Source organism: Podarcis gaigeae, assembly GCF_964106915.1.
Source record: "Podarcis gaigeae genome assembly, chromosome: 1".
NCBI classification, from domain to species: Eukaryota; Metazoa; Chordata; class Lepidosauria; order Squamata; family Lacertidae; genus Podarcis; species Podarcis gaigeae.
Window position 1 is genome coordinate 92,014,325 of NC_139678.1, and position 14,432 is coordinate 92,028,756.

The 14,432-nt window shown below is 41.6% G+C and overlaps 1 protein-coding gene across 3 annotated transcripts in view; it reads left to right on the forward strand.

The window, feature by feature from the left end:
* Positions 1-14,432, forward strand: part of PDIA5 (protein disulfide isomerase family A member 5) — a 142,265-nt gene that overhangs the window by 23,622 nt on the left and 104,211 nt on the right. For all 3 annotated transcript variants that reach the window (XM_083744371.1, XM_083744370.1, XM_083744372.1), the window contains exons 2-3: positions 4,457-4,583; positions 9,710-9,797. In XM_083744371.1, coding sequence (XP_083600497.1) covers positions 4,457-4,583; positions 9,710-9,797 — 215 coding nt within the window. The remainder of the gene's footprint in view (positions 1-4,456; positions 4,584-9,709; positions 9,798-14,432) is intronic.

A 14,432-nucleotide genomic window follows, 5' to 3' on the forward strand; every position in this document is an offset into this window, starting at 1 on the left:
TTCTAGGCACCATTTTCTTTTTTTTCTTTTTTATAATCATATTTTATTAATTTTCCATGCAAACATATAATCATTCCACATTACAGTTTCTATTAAACTTTTCAATTTTTGACTTCCTTCGGCTTTTCTGCCAATCATTCGTATTTAATTTCTTTAAGTACACATTTCCAAATTTTTATATTGCCTTTATGTCCTCCTCCTTCTTTTATTTTACTTTTTTACAATATTTCTTAATTTTGTCACAGAGCTTCTCTAAATGCCACTAACGTTATTTCCTTATCACTTAAACATTCCCAATAGTCAGGAAGGCAGACTAAAATGTGGCTCTGGCATGACTTAACCTGATTCTTAGTGTGATACTCTCAAATTACACTGTCCATTTAAAGAAAATAATATCTTTTAGCCCAGCCAGATGGGCGGGGTATAAATAAATTATTATTATCCCTGAGGTAGAGATGGCATTCCTCATTGACATTTAGGTGAAGGTTACCATTTTGAATCAAGATGGCAGACTAAAACATGACTTTGGTGACTATGCTATTTTTTTTTGCATAGTCTTGGCCACCTCTCAAGATAGTTTTGCTGAACTTGGCGTGAGGGTTCCTGAGTTGCAGGTGGGGGGGTATAAGTTGATGTTTGGGTGCTAGGTGTCATTTTGAATCAAGATGGTGGACTTGAAATTTGACCTTGGTGTCAGTGGTTTTTTTGGCATAGATTTGGCCACCTCTTAAGATACCATTAAGATACCATTGCCACACACAGCATGAGGGTTCCTGAGATTGTGGTAGCAGCCTTCATCAATGTCTGGATACCAGGTTCCACTTCGAATGAAGATGCCATTTTGAATTGCCCAGTATTTTATGTGAGTGGCCCAAGCTCACAAAACACACAATCCACTTAAAAATCACAATATTTTTTGGTTTCTAAAAAAACAAACAAATCCTGGGCAGTGCCAGGCACTCCCTACTAACTGACATAAAAAACCTAAACAATGAGGGGTGGGAAGGGGAGAAGAGGAATATTAGAGCATTTGGTCTCATGACATTCTCAAGGCCCAGAAGAAGGATGTCTAAAAAAGCCATTGGTCAACAATAACACCCATCACCCTTGTCATACTCCAGAGTTATTAAGATGGATCCCCTCACACCTCTGGGAAAAGATTTAAGTAGATTATGCTTCCTGTTCCTCATTCACGTGAGAGAGACATTACAACTGCATGGAGTCCCAAGTGAGTTAATGACAACAACTAGCAGCTGTTTACAGAGGAAGCCCAGTGTCTTGCTTAGAGGAGTGTGGCCTGATGTCTGAATTAATGCACAGAGCTGCTTCTGAAAAGAGAATTGCATTATCCGACTTTTTAACTCTTATCAACTTGCAAATGTCATGTAGTCCATAGTGCTTATCTCAAGGTGACGAGTTCTTGGGATGCCCTCGATCACCTACTGAATATCTGATGCAGAGGCCTAAGCATGAATATGCAGATTTCCATATTCCACCTGCCAGCACAGAACACTTGCAGCGAAAATTTAGGTTCTGGTGGCCTCAACAGGGCAAAACATTAATCTTAATACAGAGGAAATGGTGGTGATTTATTCAGCAAGTGCCAGTGGGATACTTGGAGGCCCGCCATACAAGGGAAATGCCATGGCACCTGCGCCCATGGTTCAGAGCAGAAACTGAGGAAATTCTGCGTTACTGCATGAATCATTTGGGGGTATAACATAAGGCAGAATTTGCTTTTGGGATATAAATTCATGTTTTAAACACTGTTTGACAGGAATTAATGTTTGCAAGCTGTGTCATACAACAGAAGTGACACAGAAGACACAAGTGTGTGGAGGCATGTAGTGCCTAAGATTGTGTTTCCCCCAGGGGTGTATGATGCTGCAGCAAAACTCTACTGAAACTTGCACTGCCTCATTTCCATTTTTGGGACGAATAATTCCAAGCTACCTCTATAAACATCTCTTTTAATAAGGCCACCTGGATTTTGCTACAGAATCTGGTGATGGTGAGACTTGGTTAAAATCCATTTCATTGTATTAAAATCCTAATTTACATAGCGTGCTATTTACTCTCCAGAGACACATGACTTGCTGCAGTGTATTGGAAGCTTTGAGCAGGTAAGCACTGCATTTTAAAGTAAGTCACTTCAGCTTTTAGACTCAGCAGGCAGAAAATAGTACTGGACACCCCCTCATAGCTATAAGAAGGGAACAAGCATTAATTACAGACACGGCATGTTAATTCTTAGAACTGTTCCTGTAATCACACATTAAAGAAATGAGTGCGCTGCAGCACATTTTTCTGGCCTCTGAAAATGCACACTTCCCCTGAGAAATCACATGAACGGCAAAGGGGTTTAGGCAGCGCAGCAGGTCACATATATTCTGTCTGAGCAGGTTGTGTGTAATGAGAGACTACTGTCACATGTGGTGAGGGACAACTTTACTTGGGATAGCAGAATGGGGGGCAGGGAGGGAGGGAGGGAGGGAGAGAGAGAGAGAGAGAGAGAGAGAGAGAGAGAGAAGAGGGATATTGGGGAGAAAAGGGGTTGCCTTGCCCCCTTTTATCCCTGGCCACTACCAACTCCGCTCCTAGTATGTGACTCCCTGAGGAGTAAGTCACAGGGAATTCTGCCCTCAGTTCAGCATCCCTGGTGTATTACCATCATATCAGTGCATGCAGGGCTTCATTTCAAAGTTACACATTTACTGTTCGTCTTATTTGATCACCACTTTGTGTGAGGTGTTTGAATTCAAACTTTCTTCAGTTTTTCACTCTTCATAGCTCCAAACCGGTGCAGCGGATATTAAAAACACATAGTTGGGGAGGGTGAGGCTTTCACTAAGTAATAGCATTGAATGGGGAAGTGAAGAGGCTGCAAGAGAAACACAGTGTTTTAATAGACTACAGGGCTAGAATGTATGTCTCTTGTTCAAGAGTTAGACTCAATAACAGCTTGCCTACAGACAGTGGCAGGCAGACAATGCAATAATTGCAATATCCCTTATAGCCTCCAACAGCAATGTTGATTGCCATGAAAATAAAGTGGGATTTTTTGGCGTTCATATTGATCCCTGAAAAATCATCCTTTGCTACTGCATACCCTTCCTCGCGATCCCTTTCGTTCTGAAAAAGATGAATGCAGGTGATGTCTATTTTTGGTCAGTGATACCGGTTCCAGGAATGTGTAGAAGCTGCGGCCATGGATAGCATTGTGTCTGCTGGGTTCCCTAATAGGAACCTGTTTTGAGTGCCCACATTAGGCCTCTTAATTGCGTCTAATATATATTTACCATGCAGTTCTAATGGGAACCAATGCCACTACCTTGCTGGATGGTGTGAGGGATTGTTGTCCCCCCGTTGTAAACCCTTTTAGTTTCTCCATGACCTCTTTGGGGTCTGTTTCCATTGGTGTCCCAGGATTGCTTGCTGCATCAAGCAGAGGAAGGGACATAGGTCATTGGGAGAGCACATGTGTCAAGGTAGGACTGGGATTGTCCCCTGTCTGAAACCCTGAAGAGCCTTTGCCAGTTTGTGTAGACTAAACTGAGCAAGGTCAACCAGTGTTCTGCCTTGCTATGAGATGGCTTTCTAGTCCTATGACGCATAGTTGGTTTGAAATTTGGGCATTGCTTTCTTTCCCATCCCTACCCTACAGTGGGTCTTTCACTTGTTTACCTGTTTAGGGATACATTTGTCTCATAGCTGCATTTTTTAGGCTTCAGGTAGGTCTTTGTGTCTGGGAAGGCATGTGGCAGGTTGTGGACTAAGAACCAGTGGTCCAGTTCACATGTGATGCTATACCAAACCATGGTTAAATAGGGACTCAGCTACATTAGTCAAAAAACAGTGTTTTGAATGTGTTATAAACACGCAACACCAGATGGCGCTGTAGAGCAAAAAACTTTTCTATGTGATCTTACATAGTTCCTCCCTTTTGTTATAATGAATTAATTTCTGACTTATTTATAGCGTTTCCCCCCCTGTGTGTAGATCCACCCTAGGAGTGTGCAAGAGTGTGGGTAGTTGGCAGGAAAAGTTACTGCCACTTTGTTCTTCCACTGGTTGTAGAGCTTGGGGAGGAGCTACTTGTCCGGACACTCAACTTGGGGGCTGACAGGCCATAGCACCCCCAAATGGTGGTTATGGAGGTTTCCTGGAATTGATGCATGTCGTAGGGTGACCTGTAACCTTGATCAACCCTTCTGATCCACAACTCGCAAGTGGGCTGGTTGATTTAAGGAGACATACCCATTCCCTATGCCAAAACCTGCTGACATCTGTAATCAATACAGCTGTGGCCTGTTTAACCCCATACTTATGTCACATGTTTTATTGCTGCCTGTTTTGTATTCAGCCCCCTTTGGCTCTGCTGCGCCCTGTCATGCAAACAGGTTGTGTCGTAATAGTAATGTGCCTGTTTGTTTTTCTCTTTGTCTTTCCATTGCAGACCATCTTTCCAGCCTGCCTATTATCAGCAAAGATGTCCCCATTGATAGAGAAAATTAGTGATCAGAAGGACTTCAAGAAGCTCCTGAGAACACGGAACAATGTCTTGGTGCTATATTCCAAATCTTGTGAGTGCTGCTCATTAAAAAGCAAGCAAAGGCTTAAGAGCAATTAATATGTTAACAAATAATGCTGAGTCTCTGAAGGTTGAAAGGATCACTAAAAGAGCAAGGATTATTATTATTTTTTTAAAGCTAATTCTTGATTTCAGACCTTATATACTGTATATCTGATAAATAGCAGACTGTTTTGCAGACTGATACAAGCATTTGCTGATAAAACTTTGCACCCCCCCCCCCAGGAATGAATTCATTTTATAAATAAAATGATGTATCGCTTCTGTTTTGTAAGAGCAGTCCTATAACGAGAAGCGCAGATGGAGGCAGATCTGGTGAGCTTTTCGGCTTAACATCACACAAGTCATTCCTTTATTTTGCCTTGAGGCACTCTTCATACCATTTCTTTTCCCTTTATTCTCTTAACACACATCAAGGATGTTCTCAGCAATAGTTTTATTTGCCCTTTATCATATATATATATAATATATAAACACTGTGTGTGAAAAAGAGCAATTTTCCTTCCTCTACGCCTAGTTATACAAGCATCCCCACACACCAAGTTGGTGTCACCAGCATTTGTGTTTATCCTTCTGTTTCCTTCTCTCTCTCTCTCTCTCTCTCTCCCCCCCCCCCTTTGGTCTGTTCCGTTTGCATCTTCTTATGCTTCACCTCCGCTTGAAATACCCTTCTTAACTTCTTGTCTGCTAGCCACCCACTTGCTGTCTCTTTCAGTTACAATCAACTTCTTTTCTCTGCTGGTTTCCTCCTTCTGCCTCCATCCCTGATTCTATAGTACAGCTTTTCTTCTGCTTTCTTTCGCTCTCTTTTTAATTGTCTGTACTGGATTGTGAGCTGCTCTTGGCAAGATTATTTGCAAGAGCTTGGCCCATTTAGGGCACTGTGTGCAGAAAGGCTAATTACGCCTAATATTTCATGGCTGTGATATTTACTTGGCCAGGAGATGTATGATCTGCACATTAGCTTGGAAATTAGATCAAATTGGTCTCCTTAATGCTTTTTTATTCCCTCCTCGTGTCCCCCCTTTGGGCGAGGAAGAGGAACAAGCCAAGAGATGTTGGTTTTTAAATTTTATTACACAGTTTTCAGTTGCTCTTAGGCTTAAGCCCCCTTGTTGCTTATTCTGAAAGGGGGAGAGCTGCTTCTCCCAAGTAGCTTGTTTGGGGAAGCTTATTCAAGAATTAGGGTTTTTTTTAACTTATCTGATTTTAGAATATATTACATTGACTGCAACATAATTAGATTAAAGGGCAGAATTTTATGGAATCTTAAGTGACTGAGGTTCATCTCTTCTTGCTACTAAGTCAGGACTCTTTTACTAATTTCTATTGATTAATTAGATAATGGAGGGGACAGGAAAGGGAACAGATGCTTGATTCAGCCACCTTCCAAAACTATGATTAAGAAGATTGGCCAGCAGACCAGAAGCTGCAGCCATGGTTTAAAGTGGGTTTGTGATTTCGAGTGCTGTCGGAGTTGACAAACAATAGTTATGTCCACAGTTCCCCCCATAGCCTGGATTGCTCAGCTGTCAGAAAATGAAAGCAAACAAGTGGAAATAATGCATGATTTGCCTGTGAGTTTGGAAGTTCAGTACATGGTTCAGATTCTAAATACAAACCATGGTTTGGAGTAATGTCTGTGCTAATATCAAAGTCAAAATAATTCAACAGGACTCAGCTATAAAGTGTCCTGAAACACTTGTTCCAATGAAAAAACTTCTTCAGAGTTACTAGGGAAGGACCAGTGGTGAACAACACTTAGAAATGGCCTCTCCACCACTAAGGGACTGCATAGCTCCATTTGTCATCTGTTACTACACCCATCCCTTTTTCTCACTCCCCTTTAATAAATGTCAGGTGGGATTTTGCACACATAAGCTAGCATATGTGATATTGGGGAGATGGTGCCTCTGACAGAGGGTAGTATTCCCAGAGAGTAATTTTCATTGCTCATCTCTTTATACACGTCACTGATATTTAAATACTTTTTTATCTTGTTAGAGTGCCGTCCAGGAGCATATACATTTGTCTGCTCCTGTTGATGTGGGGTTTGTTTGTTTTTTGGTCTTTATGGCTCTTCCAGAAGAGGTAACTAATAGTGGCCCCATGCATTCTTATGCAGAATTTAAACCCACTGTGTCCAGTATAATTTCCTATGTCAAATTCAGATTTGGGAGGCAAGGACCTGACCTTATGTACACTGTAAAGCACAATGCACATTGATAGCAGTGAATAATTAATAAGTACATACAGAATAATGTATATCATACTATTTGCAGCATGCCACAAGTAGAAAGCAGAAACATTATGGTCTGCTGTGGCTGTTGGTTATCAGAGAATATAATTAATTTCATTGGTGCATTGCATATAATAAAAAAAGGCCCACAGTGCTAGTAAGATTTTCAAAAAAATCGGGACACCGCATGGGAACAATCTGATTTAGAAAGGCCATTGAGCATTTAGAAATCCAGAACTATATCATACAGTATACCCACTAATTAATAATTATATTTTAAAAGTAAATATATAACTTGCAAGATAATGTGGATTGCTAATTATCAGCAAAACAATGCACATTGTCATCGACAAGGAATAACTCAACAAATCTGTAGAGTGGAATTATCTTTCAGAGTTGGGATATTGCTACCTCTTTTCTTAATATAATGTAAACCCAAGTTACCGTATTTTTCGCTCTATAAGACGCACCAAACCACAAGACGCACCTAGTTTTTGGAGGAGAAAAACAAGAAAAAAAATATTCTGAATCTCAGAAGCCAGAACAGCAAGAGGGATCGCTGCGCAGTGAAAGCAGCAATCCCTCTTGCTGTTCTGGCTTCTGGGATAGCTGCGCAGTCTGCATTCGCTCCATAAGACGCACACACATTTCCCCTTACATTTTAGGAGGGAAAAAGTGAGTCTTATAGAGCAAAAAATACGGTACCTTTCTCTGCAGTAGAAGTTGTTTGTGGAGAACTATCTTAAATGAAGGGATTATGTAGGTGCTAATTAGAATTTCTCTTCACATCTGTCAGTCTGCCTTTACAATATTCCCATAACGTTCACTTTTTATGTTTGAGAAGGAACGTCCTCAATTCATACTGTGTGTGAGCTGCCTCTCACCTGTTTTGGAACCACATGACCATGTAGGAGTCTGAACACCTGGAGTCTCCTGCTGGTTGTTCCTGAAGGGTGTTTGGGATTCTTCCTCTCCTCACAGCACTATGACAGTGTATCAGATTCTCTCTATCCATGCATTCTAAAACAGTGGGCTTGATAGTAGCAGGGGAGAAGAGTGAAAATGCTGTTCCTCTTCACCTACCTCTCTACTGTAAGATTTCCTTTAAAATTCAGATAAGGCACTTGTAGCAAAAGGATAAACTTTTCCTCAATTTCTCTAGAAAGTGAAATAGCTTTTAATGGATGCTCTTGTGACCTAATTGCTGTTAAAATATTTATGTTATTGGTAGCATAAGGTAGAATAGCAAGCTCATTTTCTGCTCTTGTCTTTCTGTACTAACTCTTAAAGTTCAATTTGCAACATGGTTTCTAACTTCATTCTCTGAATTTGAAAGAGGATTTTAAAGCAGTGCTGGCCTACGTGTCTTGTTTTTTTGCTCTCAAGTGGAGTATCCAACAGCATATCCAAACATACAGAATAGGAGGGCATTAATATTTCCTAAAAGATTTCTGTAAACGTTATCTTACTATCATTTTTTTATTTAAAAAATGTGCCTCATATCTGATGCATGACACATATCGGAGCTGAATCTGACTGTTAAAAACAATCTATCAGATTTTTCACATTAAGCAATGGAAAAGAAGCTAAGATTAGCTCTCTAAATAGATGGAGGAGATTTACATGTGTAAAATATTCACACTTAACGATATAGCTAAATGCAGTTGTGGTAAAAATATTAACTAATGTTATGCAAAACTCTACTTGAGTAAAAATTGCAAGGAAAGGGGACAGTCTTCTCAGAGTTCAACTTTCCCTCCCTAGAAAATATATTTTATATGTCTGAAGATATTTTACTGTTTGCCCTGTTCTCATCACCATGGCTCAGATTTCAATCTTGCCATTGAGGATGGTGAGCTGTCCAATGAATCAGAGATAAGGTTTCTAGAATAGTAGGAGAGCTGTCCAGTTAATGGGACTTGAGAGATGGGCCTGGTCTGGTGGGACAACAACTAGATGCACATTGAGCAGCTTCGTATTTGACTCTTGCTATTCTTGAACACCAGCAGGGTCCTGATTCAGAACATGGGTTGGTTCTGGCTGTATCTTCCCAAGTACAGCTCAGGAGTGGGAGACTGTCTCATGCTGCCAAACAAACACGGAGGCATCTCATACTGGCCTCTACTTAGAACCTGTGCTGACTCTGTTCTTGGTGTCCTGGTATGGACTGACTAAAACAAAAACTTACTTGTCAGTGTTGAAACTTGCCCAAGCACATGGAAGGGGAAACGAATGGGAGCAGGGACATACTTGCTTGGGGAAGCTAAAAGCTAGAGAGGAAATTGCTTAGCCCTGAAGATCAGCATGATGAAAGGTAGGCAAACATAGTTTCCTTACTGCAGATAGGGTCCTCCAATTGTTGATGTATTACAACTCCCATCAGCCTCAGCAAGCAAGGCCAGGGGTGATGGGATCTGTAGTTCAGCAACATCTGGAGGGCCAAAGGTTCATCACATCTGCCTTACTGTATTCATTGACCTAAAGTGAATGTAATTTGTTCCACGTACCTAAGGAGGTTTTGGGCTTGTGACATTTCAACAACATCCATGACAGATGGTAAACCACACTTGAAACTGACATCCAGAAACAGTGTGTGGTATGGAGCAGAGTCTCCAAAGAAGGAAGAATCTAAAATCCTACTGAGCATGCTCAAATTCTTGGGCATATCTAAAGTGGCTCTTTGGATCCCAGCCCTTAGTAAAATGTTGAGGGAAAAGCCTATGCTGCCTCTGGCAACTGTTCGTTTTCTGGCAGGGAGAACTTAATGAAAGTGTTTCAGCAAAGAATTTTGCAGAGTTGCACTGGATATTAATTATTGTTTCAATACATACAGTACATTTATTTATTTGTTTGTTTGTTTATTTTGCTCTCTTTTCCAGCTGCTGCTGCTGACACTTCACTCAGGTTATTATCTGATGTAGCCCAAGCGGTGAAAGGCCGAGGTACTATATCATGGATAGATTGCGGGTATGTAATGTCCAGCCCAATATGGTGCCCTCGCTTCTCCCACCTGGTGAATTGCCCATGTCTAAACAAGCAAGATTTTGCTGCCGTTGTGTGCTTTATGTGGCAAGGAGAAAGCATTGTCCTTTGTTCCCCACGGCTTCCTATACAGTGGTACCTCGGGTTACAGATGCTTCAGGTTACAGACTCCGCTACCCCAGAAATAGTACCTCAGGTTAAGAACTTTGCTTCAGGATGAGAACAGAAATTGCGCGGCGGTGGCAGCGGGAGGCCCCATTAGTTAAAGTGGTTTCGGGTTAAGAACGGACCTCCAGAACAAATTACGTTCTTAACCCGAGGTACCACTGTATTGTAGGGGTGGCCAACTCCCAAGAGACTGTGATCTACTAACAGAGTGATCTACCCCCTTTTTGGGGTTCAGGTCAAAGCTTTTTTTAGGGGAGCCTGTGATCTACCACAGACGTCACAATCTACCTATTGAGCCTGCCTGCTATATTGTTTCTAACATGCCTAACTTCAGCATCCGCAGGTTTTGACACTAATATCACACAGGCAGAGCCACCTGCTGCCATTCTGTGCAACACTCTTTAACTACAACATTCCTCCTTGGCTCCATTCATTCAGGCAGTATTATCATCCTCTGTCCCCTACACGCTGGTCTGCTGCTTTATGTGGTCTTCCCCCTCGCTTTAGGGAGAACAACCGAACAAAGGGATAAAACCTGCAATGTTCTGACCGAGAGGTATCGTTGGTCCTGGGAGATTTAGATCACTTGCCTTTGATAAGTTTATGACCCTCCAGATGTTGCTGGGAGTCCTATCGGCCCCAGCTGGCATGGCCAATTGTCAGGGATTGTGTGGGTTGTAGTACAATAGCACTTGGGAGGGGCACAGGTTCCTCATCCCTGGTTAAAACCTCCAGAGAATGCAGGATCTTGCATTCAAGTAATCTTTAAGTTATTTGTTTCTCCCTCTGTCAGAGGAGTATGGAGGATTTCAGTGCATATAAGCTTTTGGTGTGCTTCTAGCACCTTCTAGGGTACCATTTTAAGGGGAGAAACATCATCTTTAAGTACATCTTTGTATATGTTCAGCATATCCTTGAGAGAGGAGGATAGGCAGTGGTAAGGCACTGAACGTTCTGTTACGCTTTTACTTTTCTTGTGGAGAATTTCCTATGCTTCTATTACGTGGTTGGAATTTATTTGAGAATCTCTTTTAGCTGATTATTAAATATAATTCATAATATAGTTAATATCTCCCAAGCCTTTAAGTGTGCTTTACAGATACTGTGTTAATGTAGGATTGTCTAACCAGATGCTGCTGTACTATTACTATTACTTCCATCCATCCCTGACCACTGGCCATGCTGACTGGGGCTGATGGGCTGGGACTGATGGGAGTCCAACACCAACTGGAGGGCCACGGGTTAGCTATCCCCATCTTAATGAATTTTGCTGCATGCCACTTGTATGAGCTGCAAAAGTACTTTTCTTGGAATGGCTCCAGGATTGTTTGATTCACAAAGCAGATTTGAGAGTAGCACTGAGGATGTGTTGGGTCTTACACTGACTCCAAAGTCCAAACTATCTTTTTTTAAAAGTGCCTGGCAAGTTCATTTAAAAAAAGGAATTGGTTCCAGTTTCTGCTTGACGTATCAAAAAATGAATTTGGATTCACAATTGATTCACATGGTTCCCCCATTCAGAATTTTAGAAGCTACTCTGCTAAAGTATCCCCTATCCCAGGAGTTCCTCTGCTGTTCTTTCTAGAGTGAGATCCCTTTAGTGGATCCTTCCTTTCCTTCAATGATTTTACTTCCATTGTGGACTTCTTCGAACTGTAATAACTATTCAAGTGAACATGGCCTTAGCTGCCATGCTTAAATTGCTTCTCACACAACTGCCTTCCTTAAAACCTCTGGTATCACTTTGACCCTCCCCAAGCCTCACTGTTCCATCTTCAGGTCATGTCCTCTCCTTCACTTTTGTCCTATTGAACTTAGATCATGAGCCTTCTTGGCAGGAACCACATTGCTTCTCTGTTCTATGTAGCGTCTGACAATGTTGTGCCACTAACTAAATGTCACTACATGCCCTTCAGCAAAATCACTGTCTTATATTCTTGTATGTAACTTTGGAGTCAAACCTGTAGGGGGGCTGTTGATATGTCTCGGGAAACACTAATGCTTTCCCATAATATACTTTTGTGCTTCAATTTGTTGGCTGTCTTGCATCATGAGCCCCACGTCGGGTGAAAGATTTCTGCATTGCAGGGGGTTGGACTAGATGACCCTTGTGGTCCCTTCCAACTCTACAATTGTATGTGTCCTAGCAGCAACTGCTAAATCTTTTAAAAGATTCAGTGTGTGTTTGTGTTTAAGTAAGAAGCTGGATCTGAATAGTAACTGGGAGAAATGTGTTGCAAATCAAACAATGATTTAAGCTTGTGTCAGTGTTTTGCCTTGGGCAGGGTTCATTTTCTGCATTTTTGATTGTTTCTCATGGCATTATTGGAAAGAAAGTTCTATGTTGGTTTGTTTACTTAGTTGTTAACTTTGCAAGAGTTCCCACAATATGGTAATGTCTTGGTGTGTCTTTCTGTCATCAGCCCCCAATGACTTAGCTTTTTTTGCAGGCACTTTGAAACCACAAGTCTTAATAAGAACTGCTTCAGGGAGGTGCCTGAGGAGAGAGACAGAGAGACCTCCCATTGCAAACACATGTTGCAACTCCTTCTCAAGGATCTCAAGGCTGGAGGAGCAAATTACACAGATGTTGGGGGGTATTTACTGTGTATGCCCAGTTTGTTTGACAAATATTGACAAGGAGCGGTTTGTTTGGCTGCTATGTTCTCCTTTCCCAGTAGCACAGATTTATTTATTTTTTTGGCTTTGCTTCTCATATCACACAGTATAGCGAGTTTTCTGAAAAGGGAAGAAAGAAACATTGTGTGTGTATGTGTGTTGGCAAGGCTGGCAGGCATGCTGTGCTGTGTGGCTGCTGCCTTCTGCTCTCCCTGCAGCGATGACAGCTCTGCCTTTTATGAAATTGGCTGTGTTTTGTTTCTTATAGCTACTGTTTTACTCTTGACTTGGGAGAAAGGAAGATGCTGCCCCAGCTATTATCAGGCGACATCATTTTATTATCTCTTTGTTGATCCCAGCATTGTCCACGGAGCTATTCTCAAAACTTCTTCTTTATTGTGCAGTCTTGTTGTTCATCCTGAAGTAAATTGTGGCACTACTTCTTCCTTGTGTGTTTGTTGGAAAATATTTATGAGTGTAATTATTGGGATTCCTATGTGTTTTGGAAGGTGGAACAGTCCCACCACTGCTTAGGTTTTCAAGTTAAAACAAGCACAGGCAATGTATCTAGTCCACAAAGGCCACTATGTCCCTCTCATCACTGCTTTTGACTTGAAAGGCTTGTACTGTGGCAATAGTGGAACCTGCCATAAAGGCTTTGTGGGACAAAAGGTAAGCTATACATTGGTCCAGTTTGCATACCACAACCAGGAACAGCCACAGCAAGCCTTGTTTTCACAACGCTCTGCTCTCCTCTCCTTCTGTGGAGTTTGGAATCTTCTGTTTTTGGTTAACCACAGTTTGCCATGTTTTTGGTTAACCACAGTTTACCGTGTTGTCCGGGCATAGAATTATGATACACATTAACTGTGGTTAGTGCAATGTCTGAAAGGGGCCAGCTAATGCATTGCCTGCCCCTTAGTCACTGTGTTAAAGTGTAACAGTTTGCCTAGTATTGATAATGAACCCCAACGCACACTTGAGGGGAGCCTTCAATCTGATCCAGTAGGATTCTTATTTTCTTACACTTCTGTATAGTTGCAGATTGGGTCAGGCTATCTGCTACTACAGATGCTGATTCCCACCCCAATCCCTTTTGTTTCAAAAAGTTTTGGGATATTTCACGTGGCACTCTGTCCATGTTCTAGGTCCCCACGCATGCAGGGCTTTTAACTTCAAACCCACAAGGGCACTTGACACTGTGTTCAGTGAACATCTCCCTTGTGCACAGCAGCAAATGTTTCTGGTGAGCCCTCTAAAAGGCAGTTTCAGTTTGGAAGCCTTAATTATAAATGTAGCTATACTTGGTATACCCTCATCTAGGGGTGGATGAATCAGTCTGTTACCAGTCAGCATCAATTTTGCATGTATTTATTCATAGTAATGCTATTTCCTGTTTTTGCATTAATATATTTAAATATTTTATCTCAGTGTATGCATTTCAAAACCTTTTGTATCCTAAAATAACCATTCTGTAACTCATTTTGGTGTGTTTTTCAGTCTAGAGCTATATAACAAATTTGGGAAAAGTGCAGAACCTGAAGAAGCTCAATCCACACATTAGCCTGTGGGGGTTAGGTCAGTTTACTTTGGAATTCACAGAATAAATTCCTCAAGCATCCCAGCCAACAGGGGTGGGAAGCCTGTGGCCCCCTCCCCCCCCCAATCTTGCTGAACTGCAACTCACATCATCCTGACCATTGGCCATGATGCTTGGTACTGATGGGAATTGGAGTCTCATAGCGTTGGAGGACCAGAGCTTCCCCATACTATCTCCTATAGGACAGTAATACGATTTAATGATAGGTTTAAATCTGAACCACCCATCATTTC